The following is an 18,993-nucleotide window of genomic DNA, read 5'->3' as shown; positions in this document are numbered from 1 at the left end:
GCTACGGCCAATCGGGACGCTCTTGAGGGGCGGTGCGGCCAATGGGCGGGGGCGCGGGGAGCGGTGGACCAATGGCGGCGCGCAGCAGGTGAGGCGCCGGGCAGCCTAGCACCGCCCAATTAAACATCCAGCCCGGGGAGCGCCTCAGCCAATCGGCTGGCGGTACCGCGGCCCGGCAGTGGGCGGGCACAGGGAGCGTTACAGCCAGTTGGAGGAAAGGCGGGCTGCATGGCGTTTCGTCATTGGCCAGCGGTGCCATGCGGATGGACCAATCAGCAGCTCGTCCTGGCGCCAGTTCTCAGCCAATTAGCGGCGGCGCTGGCGCGGCGGGCGCGGGGCGCTGAGGCAGGGGCTACGGCGGGAAAATGGCCGGGCTGGGCTCCCCCTAGAGCCCGGCGAGAACGGCCCGGGCTCCCCTCACATCCCTGCCGCCGGCGCGACCCGCCCCAGGTTGCCCTCACACCTCAGCGGGAACAGCCCGGGCTCCCCTCACATCCCTGCGCCCGGCGCGACCCGCCCCAGGTTCCCCTCACACCTCGGCGGGAACAGCCCGGGCTTCCCTCACATCCCTCACACCCGCCGGTTCCCGCTCTGGTGCCGCCCGGGCTGCCCTCACACCTCTCTGCAGCCGCCACAGTTGCTGTTAAAAAAAAAAAAAAAACAAACCAAGGAACAAAACAAAACAAAAATCCACCGAAATACCAAAAAGAAAAAAAAAAAAAAAGATTTAAATGAGAATCGTTCATTTCAGAAGGGTATTAGTACATTCAGCTCTACATCACAGCATCTACATCACTGCCCTATCCTGGGCACATTTCTCTTTGTCCCACACAGAAGTGATTCACTGGTAACGTCCAAGTGCCGTTGAAAGTGAATATTTGGATTTTTTTAACACCTAGGAACCGCAGGTGTAAAGAACAACCCGTTCCCATGTGGGTGTGCACACGTGAAAATAAAAACCTGAAGTAAAGTCATCAAATGGTTTGTTTGAGAAGGCATCTTAAGGCCTGTCTCATTTCACCCCTGCCATGGGCAGGGACACCTTCCACTAGCCCAGGTGGCTCCAAGCCCTGTCCAACCTGGCTTTACTCACAGGGAACAATTTCTTCCTAAGTCCTGGCAGAAAATCCTTTAAAGATTCTGCAAAGGCCAGACATACACCTGGTCCAGGTGATACTTTCTTCCCCTCCCACCCAATGCCTCTAACTACTGAAATCACTTTGAAGACCAAGCCAAAAGGAATGTTCCCATATGTGACCCCAGAAATAAGACTTACCTGAGGAGCCTCAGGAAAAGCAGAACATGGAGCAGCATTGGACAGAAAAGCTTTCAGAAGGCAAATCCACCTTCAGACCAAACAACCAAAGTTAATTCAATATTAAAAAAAAAAGATATATAGAAAAATAAATATGCAAGAGGCCCACAAGAAGTGATCAACAAAGGCATGGGGTTGCCTTTAATTTGTGTCAGGGAAGCACATGGACCAGGATTTCTAGCCCATTAATTAAGATTTCAAAAAGGGTAGAATACTCCTTTTCCTGCAGTTGTAATATACCCTCTTCAATTATGATTATGTCTCATTAATTTCAACAAGCTCTTCATAGCTGACATTCTCCCTGGCATTTCAAGAAGTAAAATAGTATTAAAGTCTTATTATTTGGAAAGAAAGAGAAAATATTTACTGCAGGAGCTCAGTTCGTCGCAGAAGACTGCTATGAGGGAGCATGAGTGATTTACTCCTTTCATTATTCAAGTTAAATAAATCTCCTCCTTTCCAAGCTATTGAATGTAGAGTTATGCTGGCAGAGTGGATTACATTTGATCTATGTACCATGACAAGTACTGAAAATTGTGGGCTTCATTGCTGTATTCACCCACTCCTTCCTGAACAGGAGAAAAAAGTGTCAATACATGGAGCAGCCTTTGCTCTGTGCCTCAGCACAAGAAAGCAAAAAGCTGCTCTGGAGCTGTAATGAGTGTGGAGTCTGACTCCATGGAAACTGAGATAAACTCCTTTTAACTCTCTCAACTAATGATCAGGGTGTGGCATGAGACAAAGATTTTCCTATCCATGAACATTTTATTTGCATATATCTGAGTTCATGACAGGCTTGCATTAATGCCAACAGAGACTCGTTTTTACTTTTTTATTTTTAAGCGTAGGGATGAAATTTTAATCACTGTGGAAGAATCAGCCACTCTGATTCAGTCTGGTTTCTCTATCGTTTGAAAATGAAAGTATTTAAATCCATTGTAGTTGTTTCAGGAGAGCAAGAAGATGATTTTCTTGCCTTGCTCAGCAGATAAGCAGCTCTGATACCAACCCACAGGCTTTAGTCTGGGTTTCACAGAATTTGGGAAGCTGGTAAATGCTGCAGGAACTTGGACAATGTTTAAGAGGTTCTGCTCCTCACTGGGATTTCTGTTATCTCTTCATCACAGCCTACTCACACCACACCCCAACACAGCCAAACCACCACAGAAAAATCTGAAAAATGAAACCCCACAGTTTCCAACCACAGCTCAAAGTACAAGGAGTTTTGTTTATTTTATAACCCTCTTCATCTGTGGACTTTTCAGCAGACCCAGGAGGACTCCCCATGCAATCAAACCCTTTAACTTTACACTTAAACCTTTCAAGTTCCTCATTTTAGCCCTAGGAACAGCAAGATGTTTGATACCATCACTAGCAGCAGAGGTGCCACCACAACTGTCACCTAAATAAGAAACCATAGACTGAGTTTCTAACATGTTTCTCCAGGAAATTTAGGAACAAAAACCACAATCATGAAGGAAAGTTTTATTTTACTTGTAATGCCCACATCCTAAGATTAAAGATATTTTAAAAAAAATTAGCTGCAAAGAAAAAGATAAAAGCAAAACAAGAACAGATTTTTACACCTTTAGGAAATCAAGAAAAAAATAGGCACAAGTTTACATTCATTAGTTTCAGATATGGCAAAGGAATGTTCTACTAAAGAGGGATAAATAAAATCCTGCTTTCCCACTTCCCTGTATGAGACAACACAAGTCATGCTCTTCAAAGCCACACTGATCTTGTAGATACAAGGCAGATTTTTCCTCATAATTTTTTTATTAATGTGCTTTAAAGACCATAAAGACCCTCCTAGAGCCATTTGTCATAGTCTCTACATACATACTAAAGTACCAAGGATGTACTTTAACCTCTGGTGAAGCTTGTTACAACCTCCACATAAAAAATGAAAGTCATGCATATTTTAAATTCTGTTTAAGCATCAGACACTATTGAGGGATTTTATTTCATTGCTGCTAAGCCACTTTAAATCCCCATCCGTGTTAAAATCTTGCAAGTGTCAGCCCAGGATGATTTAACCCCTTGAGAATAAGAGTTCATCATTAAAAAGGTGAACATCTTATCTCAAGGGGTTCTATCCCAATACAAGCTGCTACTAATACTGAAGAATTTCTGTTGCTAAACACAATATGCTGGGGAAGGGTTTTCTAGGGATCTCAGGAAGGCAGAGGGCAGGCAGGTGTTCCATCACACCCTTTAACTCTACCCTGCAATACAGGTGAATAGGAGAGGCACCTTTTGGGCTGGGCCCTGCTCTGGGTGGGATCAGTGGAAGCAACCTGAGGGCTGCACCCAAAGGACCTGAACACAGCAGTGACGCCACTGCTCAGGCCAGGGAAGGCTTCCACAGGAACAGCTCCTGACAACCCATCAATCCCTGAAGTTTCCTCCAGAGCCTGCAGACACCTTTCTGCCTTTCCTGTTGAGCTACACTGGGACTGGGGATGGACAAAAAGCAGCGATGAAGTGAGGGGGGGGGTGTAGAGAAGTTTAACATCCATCCCAGCAAAGATAAAACCAGTTTGTCTCAGCAAACATCCTTGGCTGGTGCAGGACCAAGTCACTGCTGGTGGGAAAAGGCGGAGAACTCGACCTTCAAGGAGCTGAGGATGTTCCCAAGGCAGATTCCTCTTTACCTTCACCAGGAGGGCTGTGTAACCTACTTGCAATAAGGGCTAAGGAAAAGCATCAAGCTGTAATAAAACAGTCTTTCTTCATTTGATTGATAAGGAATTTACAATTTCTCAGCTTAAAAAGCCACAGTGCAAGTTAGTGTTTGCTTCAGGGGGACCCTGTTTCAGTATCCTCTCCCGCAAGGATGCAAAAGCCCAAAGTCAGCAGCCAGTGTTTTTGTCTGTACACAAAACAGGCAGGCTGCCCAAGAACTGAGGACAAAGACACTCAAAATAGTAAATAAATACACATAAAACAACACTAAAAAAGAAAAAAAAAATTAACAGCACTGATTGTTTAGAATTACAGTCCATCTCATTATATTAATCTTCACATTTTAGCATCTTTTTAACCACTATACAAAAGCTGCTGAAGTGACTTTCTTCTAAACCAGCCATACAGGAGCACAAAGCACTATCAACATTATTTTTTTGGCAAAGTAACTTGCTTTCAGAATATACCATACTTTCGAATCACAGTTTACATGTAGCAGGTGTGTCATGCTAATACAACATTCTCCATTTCTTCTCTTCCTGCACACTACCAGGAGCAAGACACCTCAGAGACCCTTCCTAGTTTCAACTGCTGTCTCTTAAAGCCTTCTCATAATAGTTTATTCCACACAGCCTCACTTGGGGCAGCTGCTCCTAATTTCTGCCTCAGCATTGTCCTGTTTATTGCATTAATCTGGTTTCCAGGATAAGCCACATCAGTCTGATGTGCTTACAGAGCACCAGATGTTACTGTGCTCTACACACACCCCCCTGCAAACAACTCAGGAGCATTTCAAGGAATCACAGAACCACAGAAGGGTCAGGTTGGAAGGAAACCACAGTGGGTCATCTGATCCCACCTCCCTGCTCAGGGAGTGCGTCCCTAAAACACATGGCACAGCATATTTATCTGCTCCTTTTACATCCTCCTGTTTACTTTTTTTCTCTGTTTATTTCCTTCCTGCTTTTACCAGCAGAATCCACATTAGTTATCTGAAGAGGAAGAAAGCATTTGTATTCTCAAAGCCCACACACTGACTTTCCACTCATATGGAAATTCCAGATTCTTACATATTTTTTCCACTTGCAAAAACACATCCGGGTAAGCCTTGTGTCTTTCACCCAGAACAGGCACAAGGGGTAACTAATCAGTCTGGAACAAAAATAGTGAGGCTCATGTTTTTGTGCAAGTCCTGAACACCTCCTCATTCCGAGGGTTGGACTTGGGACCTGTATGTGGACTGAGAAGAAGGCACAGGCTTGATCTCTACTTTTATCTGTGGCATTGTACTCATAGAGGACTCAGCAAATCATTGCAAACCTCAGTCCTGCAAGCCAGCACTGCCTCAAGTCAACAGCATGAAGCTGAGTCAGGAGAGGTTTAGGTTGGATTTCAGGAAAAGGTTTTCTACCCAGAGGGTGGATGGGCACTGAACAGGTTCCCCAGGGAAGCAGTCACAGCACCAAGCCTGACAGCGTTCAAGAAGTTTGGGCAACTCCTTCAGCCCATGGTGGGAATGTTGGGGTGTCCTGTACAGAGACAGAAGTTGGGCTCAATCCTCATGTGTCCCTTCCAACTCAGCATATTCTATTACTCTGTGATTTTTATGATTCACTAAGTCCAGCATGCTCCACTGCTGCTGTCCTACATGAGTATGCAGCTCAGCTCACATCCCAAAGCAGCCACATTCCAGATGCTGGCTGAGCAGCCAGGATCACAGCATTTGAGAAGCACTACCATACACACACACATCTGATCATTATCCAAAACTATGCTGTATTTCTTAGAACTGACAGACTGTAAAGAGTCATTTCCTCTCTAGAAGCTTGATCCCAGCTCTCCAACTATCCACACACATAACCTCACATCCACCATCTACACCTCTCACTACCCTGTGCACAACAGCAATAGGCACAATGTTATTACCCCTTCCCCCTGCTTGTACACATCCCACACCTCCTACCCAGCAAAAGCTGCTGCTGGCTCATTCTGAAATCCAGCAAGGCACTTTGATGGGTGTCAAAGACTTTGTGCAAGCACAGGCAGGATGCAAATGCCCCCTCCTCACACTAACCTGCCTTAGGGGCAAACATAAACCTCAGCAACCTCCTAAGCAAGGATGACCAGGACACAGAGCTCATCATCTGGTCTCCAAAGAGCAGCAATACCAAGGGAACAGACCAATTTCCCCAGAGCTTCAGACTCCTTACAAAAGTCTGCATTTTACTTCAGTGCTTTACAGAACTATTTTTTCCTCCCCAGGAAAGAAATCTTTGCTAGTCACATTGCATATGTTATCACACTTATGGTACAAATCAGCAGGAATTAGTGTCTGTAGGAACACAGCAGAGAAGAACAGTAATAAAAATCCCAAAGCAAGCAAAGCCTCCTTGAGAAGCTAATGGTCACGTGGAGAATTTACCAACGATATTCCTGTTCCCACACACAATCGTAAACGTCAGGGATTCACCTCCCAGAAAACACAAAGGCAAAACAGGTACATACATTGCCCTATTCAAGAGAATTGGGCAAAAATCTGGGCCCGGGCAGTTCAGGACACAATGTATATATGAAACATTGAAAGTAATAATAATGACAGGAAGGTGGAACAAAGAAGAAATTCAAACCATAACTTGGCAAGTGGTCCTGGATCCATCCCAGCAAACACTACTGGCTACAAAGAGCAGAAGGTCCCACCAGAGTGCTGTGTGTTCACATAGTCTTGCTGCCACCGCTGCACTTTGCAGGTAGTTTTATCCATCTCTGGGAGGAAAAGGTCCTTGTACAAAAGTGTTTTCCTGCCCTGACATCAGATGAGCTCGTCCTTCAGCGGCTCGGTTTCCCCAGGAAGAACGCCGTTCATCTCCGGGGCGCTCTCGGTGCCCAGATAGCCTAAGAGGATCTCGCTGCGCCGCCGTGACAGCTGCAGGATGTCCTCTGCCAGCAACTGCACCGTCGTGTACCTCACGTTGTCAAAGTCAAACATGTCCTTCAGATACTGCACGATCTGGTGCTGCAAGAAAAGGAAGGTTACAGTCAGGCCTCCTTCACTGGCCAGTACCAGCCACCAGGAGCACACAGCAGCAGCTTTAAGCCAGCAGACAGGAGTCCCACACAGATGAGGCACAGAAAAACCACCTTACCTTGAAGAAACTGCAGACTTCAGATAGCTGCTGCTTGGGCCCCAGAAAACCAAAGGCTAGAACAGGACTGACATGCTCCGATACGGAGTAGAAATGAGAGATAAAGCCATCTGGTACCTGTCACAGGGAAGGACAGAATTAGTTGGTCTTCATTCTCAGACAGAATTAGCAGCTTATTCCATATCAGCCACCAACTTCCCTGCCAGAAAGCTTCAGTATCTGAAGTTAAGAGCTATTTAGAACATCTCTTCCTGCAAAACTACATTTATCTTTCAGATCCCTTGAAGGATGGCTAGAGCTTTTTATCTTCATGTTTCTAAACTGCTATTTCAAGAGGAAGATGAACAGAAGAAAATGAAAAGCAATCACCAGCCAGCCTTTATAGCCTCTATTTATAATTTGCTGACCAAGCCAGGAAAGGACATGCAAATATCCAAGGCAGAGCTACTGCATGACAGCACCAGTAGAGCTTCCAATTCTCTCATTTCTTTCTGTGCCATCTCAGGAGCCAAACCCTGTCATACCAGCTGGCTGTGGGATCGAGCTGAAAAATTGCCAGAGGCCACAGACCCTGTGGCAGAACCAGGGTTGTGAAGTTGTGGCTTCCTGTTCCCCTGCCCCATGAACTCGTCCGCTGTGATACTTTAGGAAGTCACAGATTTAAGTGAAACTCATCAAGTAATGGCTAATTAGCATCAGCACTGGGGAGTGGAGCAGTGCCTGAACCTTCCTTTTGCTGCCAGCAAGGAAAGCACAAATCAGGAGCAGTCCCTTGTTGCTGGGGGTCTGTGGCCATTCCTACAGTATTGTGAGCAGGGAGAGGGAATTCCAGACAGGCAACGCTGTTGTTTGAATGCTCACATTAAGAAAAAGGGAGAATAAACCCAGACTGATTCAATACTGGCACAGCACTGGAGCAGTGACTGCAGGACCCCAGGGCTCTAAAGCATCACAAAGAACGTGACTCTGTTCAGTCTTCTACTGCCTAAGATTTCACACTTTGTCAAGATCTATGTGTTCTCTTTTCAGCCCCAAATACATTAGATTCTTTCCCTTTTGATTAATTTTGCTTACCATCAGAAGCCTCCTTTTTGCTTTCAGAACTGACCAGCAAGCAGTTGCTAGAGCCTACAATTAACAGAGGGAGCCCATTAGTTACTCAGATTATTTTTAAAAACCCAAAGTTTACCAACACATTGTCATCAAAACATCAAAGCAGTCACCCTTTTGTGCCAAAACCTCTTTAAAATGACAAAATTAAAGCAAACTGGAAGCAGATTTAGCCACTTCAGATCCATCCCAGAGAAGCCTAAGGGTTTTTGAAGATTGTTAATATGATCTGACATAGTTGCCCAACAGCCCACAATCCCCTGTAAGCAGACAGCTGTTACAAAGTGCCATTTTACTCTCAATCTATCAAACTAATCAGTCTTAAAAATACAGCTGGGGGGCAGAACTAAAGGAAAGCTTTGCAATTTGAGCTTCAGTGTCTGCTGATGTACTGCCAGAATGAATGGCCACATGCTAAAACCCACATATTTTCCCCTACATTGTGCCCCTTTTATTCTCATTCATAAAAATAGGTGCTGTCATCTTTTAACATCTCCATGGCATCAGTGATAAAATCCCCTCGAGCCATAAGTCTGGTTGCCAGCCAGATGCTTTCAAAATAAGGAAAGCTTTCCTGTAAACAATTTCCATGCACAAGAAGGCTGTTGTTTAGAACTTCAGGAAAGCATGGCAATCATAAAGAGAGAATTCAGCTCAGCTGGAGAAGATGAGGTTATGCTCTTTCCTGGCCTTGGCACTGGTCTCACACTTGGAGCAGCCCTCCCTGTCTCACACACCGTCTCCTTGAAGCTGTCGGACAGCCAGCGGTTGCGCAGCACAGCCAGCACCGAGGAGGGAGGGTTCTCCAGATCCTCAAAAGCATCCATGAGGATGAAGTCCAGCACAATATCAAAGAAGCTCATGCACACCACCTGTCAGGGAGCAGAACAGTCTGTGAAGGGAACAGGTTTTAAAGAGAGAGACGGGCTCTTTTGGTTTGAAGCAAGAAGATGTAAGAAGCTGAAGTCAATGTAATCGTATTTCAACAGCAGGTGTTTCACACCTGGGCCATTCCTACATATGCATTGTAATACAATCACAGTGGTTTGGCTTGCAAGGGACCTAAAAACCATCCAGTTCCACCCCCTGCCATGGGCAGGGACATCTTCCACTAAACCAGGTTGCTTCAAGCCCCATCCAGCCTGCCCTTGAGCACTTTCAGGGATGGGAATTCCACAACCTATCTGGGCAAGGATTATCTTCTATCTCCTCTACAGCTCTGTAAAGACAAAGTCTTTACCAACCCCTCTTCCCTCGAGCTCCTGCTGAGTGGTTGGCCAGGTCTCCTGCTTCAAGGCATAACGCAGCATCTCCTCGTAGCTTTCCAGGAAAGCTTTGGGATTCTAGAAGAGCAGAAAAACAAACCAGTTTAACTACTTGGATCTGAGCTGACATCAACATCACAGTAATCATCAGCATGCAGATGAAGTTTTCTTCTTCCAACACACTGGAAAAACTCTAAGTTGGGATGGGGGAACAAGTATCCCTGTGCTCAAGACACAGTTTAGTTGTTACACAAACTTCCTACCTTTTCAGCTTTTGTCATCAGTCCTATTATCATCTGTTTTCCAACCTCCCCAAAAAACAGCTGGTTGCTTTCATCCTCCAGCAGCTCCTGCAAAGGGAACACAGATGTCTCTTGTGAGCACCTACACACCCTCAAATTCTAAGCTGAGAAAAAAACCCCAAAGGGCAGGACACGAAGCAGTGCAATGCTGCACACACCAGTGTTGTTAACCTTTAATAAGCTGGAACCTAGGAAACAAAACTGCACAGCCATGTGCCATGGAAACCTGGGAGCCTGGAGCCATTCTCACCTGGAACGCCTGCCTGACACAATGCAGCTTTGCCAGGAAATCCTGGTCACTGTAGCAGCCAAGGAGCTCTGTCCTAGAGGGAAAGGGGAAGAATTGTGTAAATTCCAGTTCTGATGTTGGTGTTCCTACAACTACGGTCCCCTAAAAACAAAAAACTAAATTCCCAGTCTGTGCATAGGAGAAAGGAACAGTCACATTCCCTTTATCCAGCTTCCTGGAGGAACAGAGCACCTCTGCCAGGCTGGTACAGGACTATGCCAGCCTCCCAGAACAGTCACACTCCCTATCACTGATTTCCTGGGACAATTACTCTTTCTTAACTCGTGAGTCCCTAAAATCTGGGGTTAATTCCCTGGGAAGGCCGAACCAGCAGGAGGGATGCTGTGATTTTATGACCCCAATGAGTTATTCTGCTTATGGGGCTGCTCAAAGGCAGATGATGTGTTCACAGAGCCCCAGGGGACACCAGGTGCCACAGCTCCAGCTGGCTCTTCACCTCAGCGTCCGGCACGCCACCTTCCCTTCTTTCACCAACTGCAGAGCTTCTTCATATGCTGCCACTGGCTTGGAGAGGTGGAATGGCATTTGCTCAAAGGGGAGAGAGTCAAAGAGCTGTAGAGGTAACAAGAGATACGGGAAGAACAAAATGAGCTCATTAAATATTTGCAAACACGCAAGCAAGTGCACACAAGCAAGGTGGGTCTTCTTCAGAGAATCTTCAGCTAGCAGAGTTTGTCAGTGACAATTGTTTCATGCAAAGATATTTCACTTTTCACTAAAAGTTAGCTCTGACACTGCTCAATATTCCATAAAATTTACACCACCAAGCCATCCTACATAGATAACAGCACTTTCCTAGCTGTTATGGCATGTTTTCAACATGGAAGTGCTGGTTGGAAAAGCCTGCCCCGTCCCCCTCATTAAAACCTTTTCCTAACATCCATCATGAACCTCCCAGCCTGAGGGGTTGTTGCTCTGTGTTTATCATCTTCCTCTCCCAAGATACGTTTGGCTCTGCTGCCTTTGTGCCTTCCCACCAAGCCACTGGGCTGTGACACACAGGTGACACTTCAGTCACCTCTGCTGCAGAGAAGAAGGAATCCTCTGAAGTGGAGCTGTCCTCATCGTCCGTCCGCAGCCGCAAGGATCCGTCCGCCAATGGAAGCATCAAAGTCTTCTCTGGAGGAGAGAAAGAAACCACATGTGTTGGAGTTCATGGACCAACATCCCTCTTAGCTCCTGTGCTGTCTTCCACTCCCACTTTGTCACTCTTCCTTCACCTGGCTTATAGAAAAGACATAAAACCAGGCAGGACATTGGCATTTCACTGCAGCCATGTGCCCTACCCAGATCCAGCAGCACGCTGTCCGATGGGAGAGAGGAGCCAAACTCTTCCTGGAGGTGGTAGGCTCGGTGCAAGAGGGACTCCAGCTTCTCAGCAAACTCTCTTTTCTGGGACTCCTCCTGGAACACACAGAAATGTCACCCTTAGTTAGCCAGCTGGGCACAGACAGATTGGACAGCACAAATACGGGAGGAAATTTTCAGTAAAAATGGGATTTGCAGTCTGCAGATTAAATGATTAAAAATAAAAAGAGAGAGGAGTCATTAATCCTACAATGCAGCTAATAATGCATGGGGAGGGAAGCTTCTACACAGCCTACTCAAACCCTCTGGCTTTTGAGCTTCATAATTTTGTTTTCCTGTTAAAAAGGGAAGAAAAAACTAAAGAACTTTAACCTGCCACCCCAAAAAACAGGTATTTGATTAAGTTGGACACCACTTAAATCTCCTGCCTTTTGACTTTAGCCTGACTTCCAGGAGAAATTGCATCAGGAAACCTGTGTTGAATATAAAAGGATATCCAGAACTGGATAACAGAATATTTAGATTAAGGTGCTGGGCATAAGCAAAATTTGCTGTAAACAACAGGGGGATTGGAAAAAAAAAAGGTGTGGGGAAAATAAGACTTAAATAGCATCTTGCCTTCAGGCCCCTATGTTTGCATGAGTATCTCACCCAGAAGACAGGAGCATTAACAAGAAGCATAGAATCTATTTTCATAATGAATCAACTGGTTTTAAGGCAGTTTTAGAAACACTACAGGGCCCTTCAAGGAGAGCCAACAACAACAGAATCCAGATTTGCCTTGGATAAATATGATCCAGCACAAAAGACAAATGTCCCACATACTTACTACACCAGACTCTGTTTACAAAAGGCTGGGAACACTTTTATTTTCCAGTGAGAGCTCCTGGAGAGTTCGGAGTTCAGCTCCTTTCGCAGTCCTGAGTTACAGCAGGTTTTTTTAGCTTTGTGGCTGTCACTGAGCCATTCTAGTTTAAATCCTCCAAATTCCCACTGCTTTCCTCTTCCACACACACAGAGCTGGGCTCTGCTCTCCACCCAGCTCCCACAAGTGGCAGTGACCATCAAGATCTCCATTTTAAATGCATTAAAAAGTTACAGAGACAACACTGCCAGCCAGAGCAGTGCTGCATTCATCACAGCCTTTTCTCACCACAGGCTGTGCCACGGGAGGACACGTGTGACAGTGAGTGACACAAGGCTGGAAGGTGGATGGAAACGCTGGGGAATGAGGGGGCGAGACGCATTAAAAAGAGAAAGAAATTAAAAACACCCACTCCCATTGCATAAGGAAGCTGCAGATACAGACAGCTCTTAAACAGAGTCTGGCCTGACTCTGCCCTTAATTTGCTCTCCTTTTAACCTCCCACTGTTTACTGCTTCCAGCACCCAGGCTGGCCTTTCAGCATGTAGAGACCTACCTCTGAAATGTTCTCAGACATGCTCTCTTGCTGTTTGCTGCTGTCCCAGGGCACAGGGGTGCTGGTACAAGCACTGTCCCTCTGCCTGATGCTCAGTGCCTGTTCCCATTTCTGCAGGGCCTCCTCAAACAGCTCCATGCCTGGAAACCCAACCAAACACTGGTTGTGAGAGTCCCGGGGCACTCAGGAACAAAGAGGTACAGGATGAGTCTTTGCTCACTCAGACAATCCAGCAAAGAGGGAAATCCCAAAATAAAGAATAAACATATGCTATTTCTTTCCTGTTTAAATGTGGTTTACTTTGGATTAGAAGAAGAACATCCCCAAACTGGTTAAAGCATCATCCATGTTACTGCCAAAATACTGTTCTCTGCACAAGGTGAGCCTGTTGCTCAAGAACAGTATTCAGTATTTTGAAAGTAAATTATTCACTGACAAAAAAGGTTTGGTTTTTTTGTAAGAGAAGATGGGATTTTTATTTGAGCTTAAGCTGAGAATAGAAGGAATCTTTCTGTTAGAGCTCTACACTGAGCTGCTGATGTTCTGTGTCAATTCTCACTCCCTTCTTGCTCTCACTGTGATTAACAACCCCCCCTAGAGTAATGTTACCCTTGTGCCTGCTTACCTTGCACATAGAGGCTTTCTGCACTGGAGTCACCAATGGCTCCAGCATCTCCCATTGCCTGGGCCTCCCACATCCCTGGGGGAACTGGACTTGAGGAGTTGACTGCTACCATCTGCAGGAGGGGAACAAAGAGCAGCAAATGCCCTCTGAATTCTCTTAAGGTTAGAGATGCTAAGATCAAACCAACACCACCAGCCTTCAGCAAAAAGGAATTTTCCTTCCCCATGCTTGCTCTCCTGTATCAATGAGCACTGAAAGGAGAGCCCTGATGGAGGAAACAGCCCTGGAAAGTTCCAAAGCAATCACTACAAAGGCATCAGGATTTTGATGGAAAGCTCACGTCAGCTCCAGCTGCCTGTACAAAAAACACTGGATGTGGCAAGGAAGCAAGCACAGTCCAAACAAAAGAAACAGTTTCCCAGAAAAAAATACAGCTGAGGATTCCCCACAGGGCAAAGGGAATCCTCACTCTCCTCTTTGTAACCAGACCCTCTCCTGGGAGGGCTGAGCTTACAATCCACACAGCAGTGTCAGTTCAGCTTTGTCCAATTTCCCAAAAGGCATCAATGTCTTCTAAAGTCTGACCCAATAAAGTGCTGGATTCAACACTATCAGTGACCAGTGTTTTCCTGTGGCTTACAGAAGGATGTCCAAACATGAGCCTGGTACTAAAAAAAAGCTATAATAATCAGCTGACAGATGAATTCCTGTCCTGCCTCCATTGATCAATCCCTGTGGAGTGTTAATAAATCACCTTGAGATCCTGAACTGCAAATCATCAGTTCACTGCTGCCAATTTACTTACTGGATGGCAAAGAGGAGCCAGGAAGCAAAAGAGAGCTCAGGCAAAACCTGCAGCTGTGCAAAGGATGAGCTGTTTTTTTCCACCAAGTAATATGAAAACTGTAAGTAGAGGGTCAGCTCATCTGTACAGAAACAGATGCCTCTCCGTGGGGATATCCCCACCCAGCAGTGGAAAAAGGTATTTAATTATGGATTGCTTTTTATTTGAAGAGAAACAGAACTTCAGTGATAGGAAACCTGGGCAGCATCTGTGTGAATTGAGAAGCCATGGGGGAGTTACATGGACGTGAGTCCCTGTGGAGGGAGGGGAAAGAGCTGGACACAGCTCGGTGCTCCCGGACACATCCCGGCTGCCCGGGGAACGCCGTGCCGGCACTGCCGCCTGCTGGAGACATGCCTCGGCCAGCACGGACTCTGCCAGCTCCCGCCGCTTCGGCTCTACCAGCAACAGCAACAACACCAGCGTGTGCTCTGGAGTGCTGAGCCCAACAGCTCCTTTCAAAGGGGTGATTTTTCCCCTCTCCTTGCTCCAGAATTGCCAAGCAGCCCCTGAGCCCGGGTGATGACGAGGGAGGGCTTTGTGGCAACTCACAGAAGTTCATCTGTGTCCCCCCTGCTCCAACAGAACGTTAGCTCTGAGCAATGGGGATGTGGAACAGGTCTTGAAGACACAAATGTTTCCAGTTTTGGTCTCACAAAAGGCGGATATAAGCACTGATGGCTTCCCCTGCCTGGTTAAGCCTGAATTACCTGTACTCATAGGCTGCTCCTTTGGCTTTGGAGGAAGTAGAATGACTGGGCTGTGTTCTCACCCTGTGCTGTTTCCTGAACAGCGCTATCAGATTTTGGTAGCTAATTTGGTTTTAAGAAGAAAGCAAGCTGTGAGCAGCCCCAGCACAGGAGGGAGGGGCTGCTGGGTCACCCAAACCCCCACCACAGAGGGAAGCAAACAAGCTCCCCATTGCTGTGAGACCCAGAAGCAACCCAGCCTAACTCCTTGAGGGGGTCACAGAGAGCTCCAAGGATTCATGGCCATGTCCCACAGGGAAATCCCTCTGAGACTCATCCTTGGCCCAAGAACTGGCCAAGGAACCCTGGAGCTCCTGGCCACAAAAACTGCTGCTCACAGGGAATTCCAGACACTCAGTGCAAGGTTAACATCAGAACCTGCCCTACAATTATACTGCAATCTGTTCTGCTCCATGGGCCAGCACAAGCCCAAGGACTTGGTGATCTCAAGACAGGTCTGTGCACTGACATCTCCCAGCCCTGCTAAGCAGGTCCTTACCGAGGCCAGGCTGTGGGAGGAACTGGAATGTTTGCTGGGCTCAATGGAGGAAATCCCGCTGAGCGTGTCATTGCTCTTGCTGCCAGGGCTCTGCACTCTCCTGCTGGAGTATCCTGCAGTTGGGAAGGTCACACAAAAACAGGATTTTAGGCCCAGGTGATTGCAGAAGGGAATAGGGAGGGGAACATCACTTTGTCCAGTATAACTGTGAATGGACAAAGCAGTATCCAATACCTAGAACAAGCCACAGATCTCCTGTTGGCTCTGCTTTGCTCTGAGACTGGTGTCAGAAGGGATCTGAGGCTGAGGAATGTATTCACTGCTTATGGACAGCAAAAGGCAAGGGGAAACCATCAAGCAAAAACTCCTCCACCTTCCCTCAGGACAGGCAGAATACAGACACTGATCCCTTGATTTTCATGTTTCACCAAAAAAATGCTTAATCCCTAAAGTGCTTTGTGAGGGCCTGGGTCAGTGTTACCCCTAAAATCAGTACAAGTGGTGAGGAAGCTGCCCAAGGTCTGGGAGTCACCACAGAGCTGGATGGACACTCCCAACTGCCCAGCCTGGCTCAGGCCACCCTCCCCTTCCCTCAGCTGAGCACTGACACCACGAGATCAATGCAGAACCAGGTCACTGCGTGCCAGGGTCATTATTATTGGGGCAGCCTGCTAATGGCTGCCTACAGGAAAAGGGGATGGGAACTACAAACCAAGGGAAAACATCAGGACACCTTTTGTTCCCAAGACTGTGAGCTCACAGTCTCTCCCATTGCTCCCCAAACCCTGAGCTCATGGCACTGCTTTTCAGAATTCCTACTTCATTTCACAATGGAGCACTACACATGGCTTTGCTCTCCCCTCTCCACACCTCCCCATCGCTCCCTGTACCACCTCTTTGGGGATTTTCCCCTTTTTGTGAGGCCAACCTTTCTTCACAGAGGAGACCCTCCTGGTTGGCAGGATGGGCACTGTGATCCCTCCTGGTTTAAAGCCACATTTGTCCGGAGCAATTTGCTTCTTTCGGCGGCGCCGCCGCTTCAGCTGATGAGCTGCCAGAGCCAAGGCCACCGTCCCCAGGGCTGTGGCAAACAGAACCTTGCGCAGGCCTGGAGAGAGCCGCAGCTGAGAGAAGACAGACTTTAAACACAAAAGAAATGGAAGAGCAACAATTAAAAACTAATTCACTGCCCTTTAAAAAAAAAAAAAAAATTTAAAACAGTGTTAAACATGAAAAAGCTTGGCTTTACCCTCTCCCCCATAAGACACGCCCTCTGCTACACAACTAAGACATAGCAGCAGAGAGACTGTGGAGCATCATTTTGACAGCAGCTGGAGAACTTGGGTCTCAATCCTCATTGCCCAAACACACTGCAAAATCTGCACACAGCCTGGGACAGATGCAATCCAGGTTATCCAAATTCAGCTCTGAAAGCCTGGTGTGAAGCTGAGCTTCACTGCTCTGAGTGCTGCATCACTACAAGTGGGGAACATATTACTCTTCTTTAAAAGACAAGTCTTTTTTTAGAGCCTTTGATGAAGAGAAAGATTGAACCTGGGTGTTCTCCCAGGGAGGGATGTGGGAAGTGCTTTTCTCTCCTCTCCAAGCCCACTCAGAACTCTCTTCCACCACCCCAAACTCCCCCTGCAATTCCTGCAACCCCTCAAACTGCCCAGGTCCTACTGTGCCTCCATCTCACACAGACAACCCCGCAGAGCCAGCCCAAGGAATGTGACAGGAAAACCCTTCCTGCTCCTTGTACCTGCCCAAAGGTCGTGTAAACGAACACGGGGATCTCAGCCACGGTCATTGCCAAGGCCTGCATGATGGACATTCCCTCTGTCCTTCTGAATGCCATGGCTGCACCAGGATCTGGGCACCTTCGGGAGCCACAATGGGGAAGGGCACTTGTGGATGCTGTGTGAGCTGCTCACAAAAGAATCCAACTTTTCTCTGACATCTGGCTCAGAGTCCTGGAGTTGGTCTTCATCCAACAATCCTCCTCCTGCGGGAAGAGGGAGAAAATCAGGTGAGTGAGGGGAGCACCCGCCCTGTTCCTTCCTGCACTTTACAAAACACACTCCAGGTCACTTGGAGCAGCAAATCTAAAATATCTTCTCATCATCAGCAGCAATTCCTTTGTTTGTCCTACCAACCACAGGGACAGATTCCCAAACTGCTCTACAGCAGCAGAACCCTGGGATTTGACAGCTCCCAGAGATTTCTACATGCACCAGACCTGGCTGCACATGGTTGGAGGGATTTTGTTTGCAGTCCCCATATGACAAAAGTCCCAGTTATCCCGAACAACCATACACACATTTTCGTTGCCAAAACTCTGCTTTCACACAGTTTTCTGTGCATCACAGCCCTGCTCGAGACCCACCAACCAAAGAGGGTTTGCCCAGGAGGTTTCACCGCTGCCAGCGGGGCTGGGCAGGAATGATGTGCTCGGGTCAAGGACAGAGCGACAGAAGGCGCTGATGTGTGATCCCAGAGGCTGTGACAAAGCCCTGCCCCGCCTGACACCGTCCCCGCAGCCACTGCCCCGAGCACGCTACGGAATGTTCTCCGGGCAGCGGGAGCCCGCAGGGACCGGACACCGGACACGGGCTCTCCCCACAAGGTTAAACACAACGTCCTGGCCACAGCAGGGATGGGAAGAGCAAAGTGCGAGGAATTTTGGGCACAGAAAGCAGCCCGGGGTTACCGTACCGGTATAGGGAGCGCAGGCACCGCGGTTCCAAGGCAGCCCCTCTGTCCGGGCATCTCCCCCCAGCCCTGCGCGCCGTGGGCACCCGGCGCCGGGGGTTCAACCCTCCGGCCCGGCGGGGAGCGTCCCACAGGAGCCCCGCACCTGCACTGCAGCACGCTGGGCCCTGCAGAAAGGGCTCCCGCACCCCCCGCAGCATCCCCGACATCCCCCGCATCCCCGAGCATCCCCCCCGCGCCCTCGGGTGCCTCGCATCGCTGCTGCATCCCCGGACCCCCGCATTCATTCACCCTGGGCGCATCCCCGCCGCCCCCGCACCCGGAGATCCCGCACCGTCCGCGCTTCCCACCCCCATGACCGGCTTCACCCGGGGGTCCCCGGCTCGGCGCTCCCCTCTGTTTCCCCCCCACTACCGATGGTGCGGTCCGGCGGGCCCGGCCCCCGCGAGCGGGCGCGGGCGGCACCACTCACCGCGGCGGGGGGGGCGCGCGGCCCCGCTCGGCGCCCTCTCCCCGCGCCGCGCGCCATGGCCGCGGAAGGGCAGCGTCTCCTTCCCCCGCGCCGCAGCCCACCCCGCGGGGGGCGGGGCCAAGCGGAGGTACCGCCCCCGCGCTCATTCCAGCCAATCAGAGCGGAGAGCCGCCCGCCGCCGCGCCAATCGGAACGCGCCCGGTTCGGGGATGCAGCGGCGATCGCGGCGG

The 18,993-nt window shown here is 48.3% G+C and overlaps 1 protein-coding gene across 1 annotated transcript; it reads right to left on the bottom strand.

Moving 5' to 3' along the window:
• Positions 1-2,785: 2,785 nt before the first annotated feature.
• MIGA2 (mitoguardin 2) lies at positions 2,786-18,854 on the bottom strand. The gene is made up of 16 exons (XM_066562881.1): positions 18,764-18,854; positions 17,342-17,584; positions 16,508-16,718; positions 15,580-15,692; positions 13,488-13,599; positions 12,863-13,002; positions 11,420-11,537; positions 11,152-11,252; positions 10,570-10,685; positions 10,074-10,146; positions 9,785-9,871; positions 9,501-9,599; positions 8,994-9,128; positions 8,221-8,274; positions 7,147-7,263; positions 2,786-7,016 (listed from the first exon to the last, which is right to left on the bottom strand). The coding sequence occupies exons 2-16, from the start codon at positions 17,435-17,437 to the stop codon at positions 6,813-6,815; spliced, it is 1,776 nt and encodes a 591-aa protein (XP_066418978.1). The 5' UTR covers positions 17,438-17,584; positions 18,764-18,854; the 3' UTR covers positions 2,786-6,812.
• Positions 18,855-18,993: the final 139 nt, after the last annotated feature.

This window comes from Molothrus aeneus, chromosome 19, assembly GCF_037042795.1.
Source record: "Molothrus aeneus isolate 106 chromosome 19, BPBGC_Maene_1.0, whole genome shotgun sequence".
In the NCBI taxonomy this organism is placed as follows: domain Eukaryota; kingdom Metazoa; phylum Chordata; class Aves; order Passeriformes; family Icteridae; genus Molothrus; species Molothrus aeneus.
The sequence above is the reverse complement of the archived record's forward strand: the minus strand, read 5'-3'. Positions and strand labels throughout refer to the sequence as shown.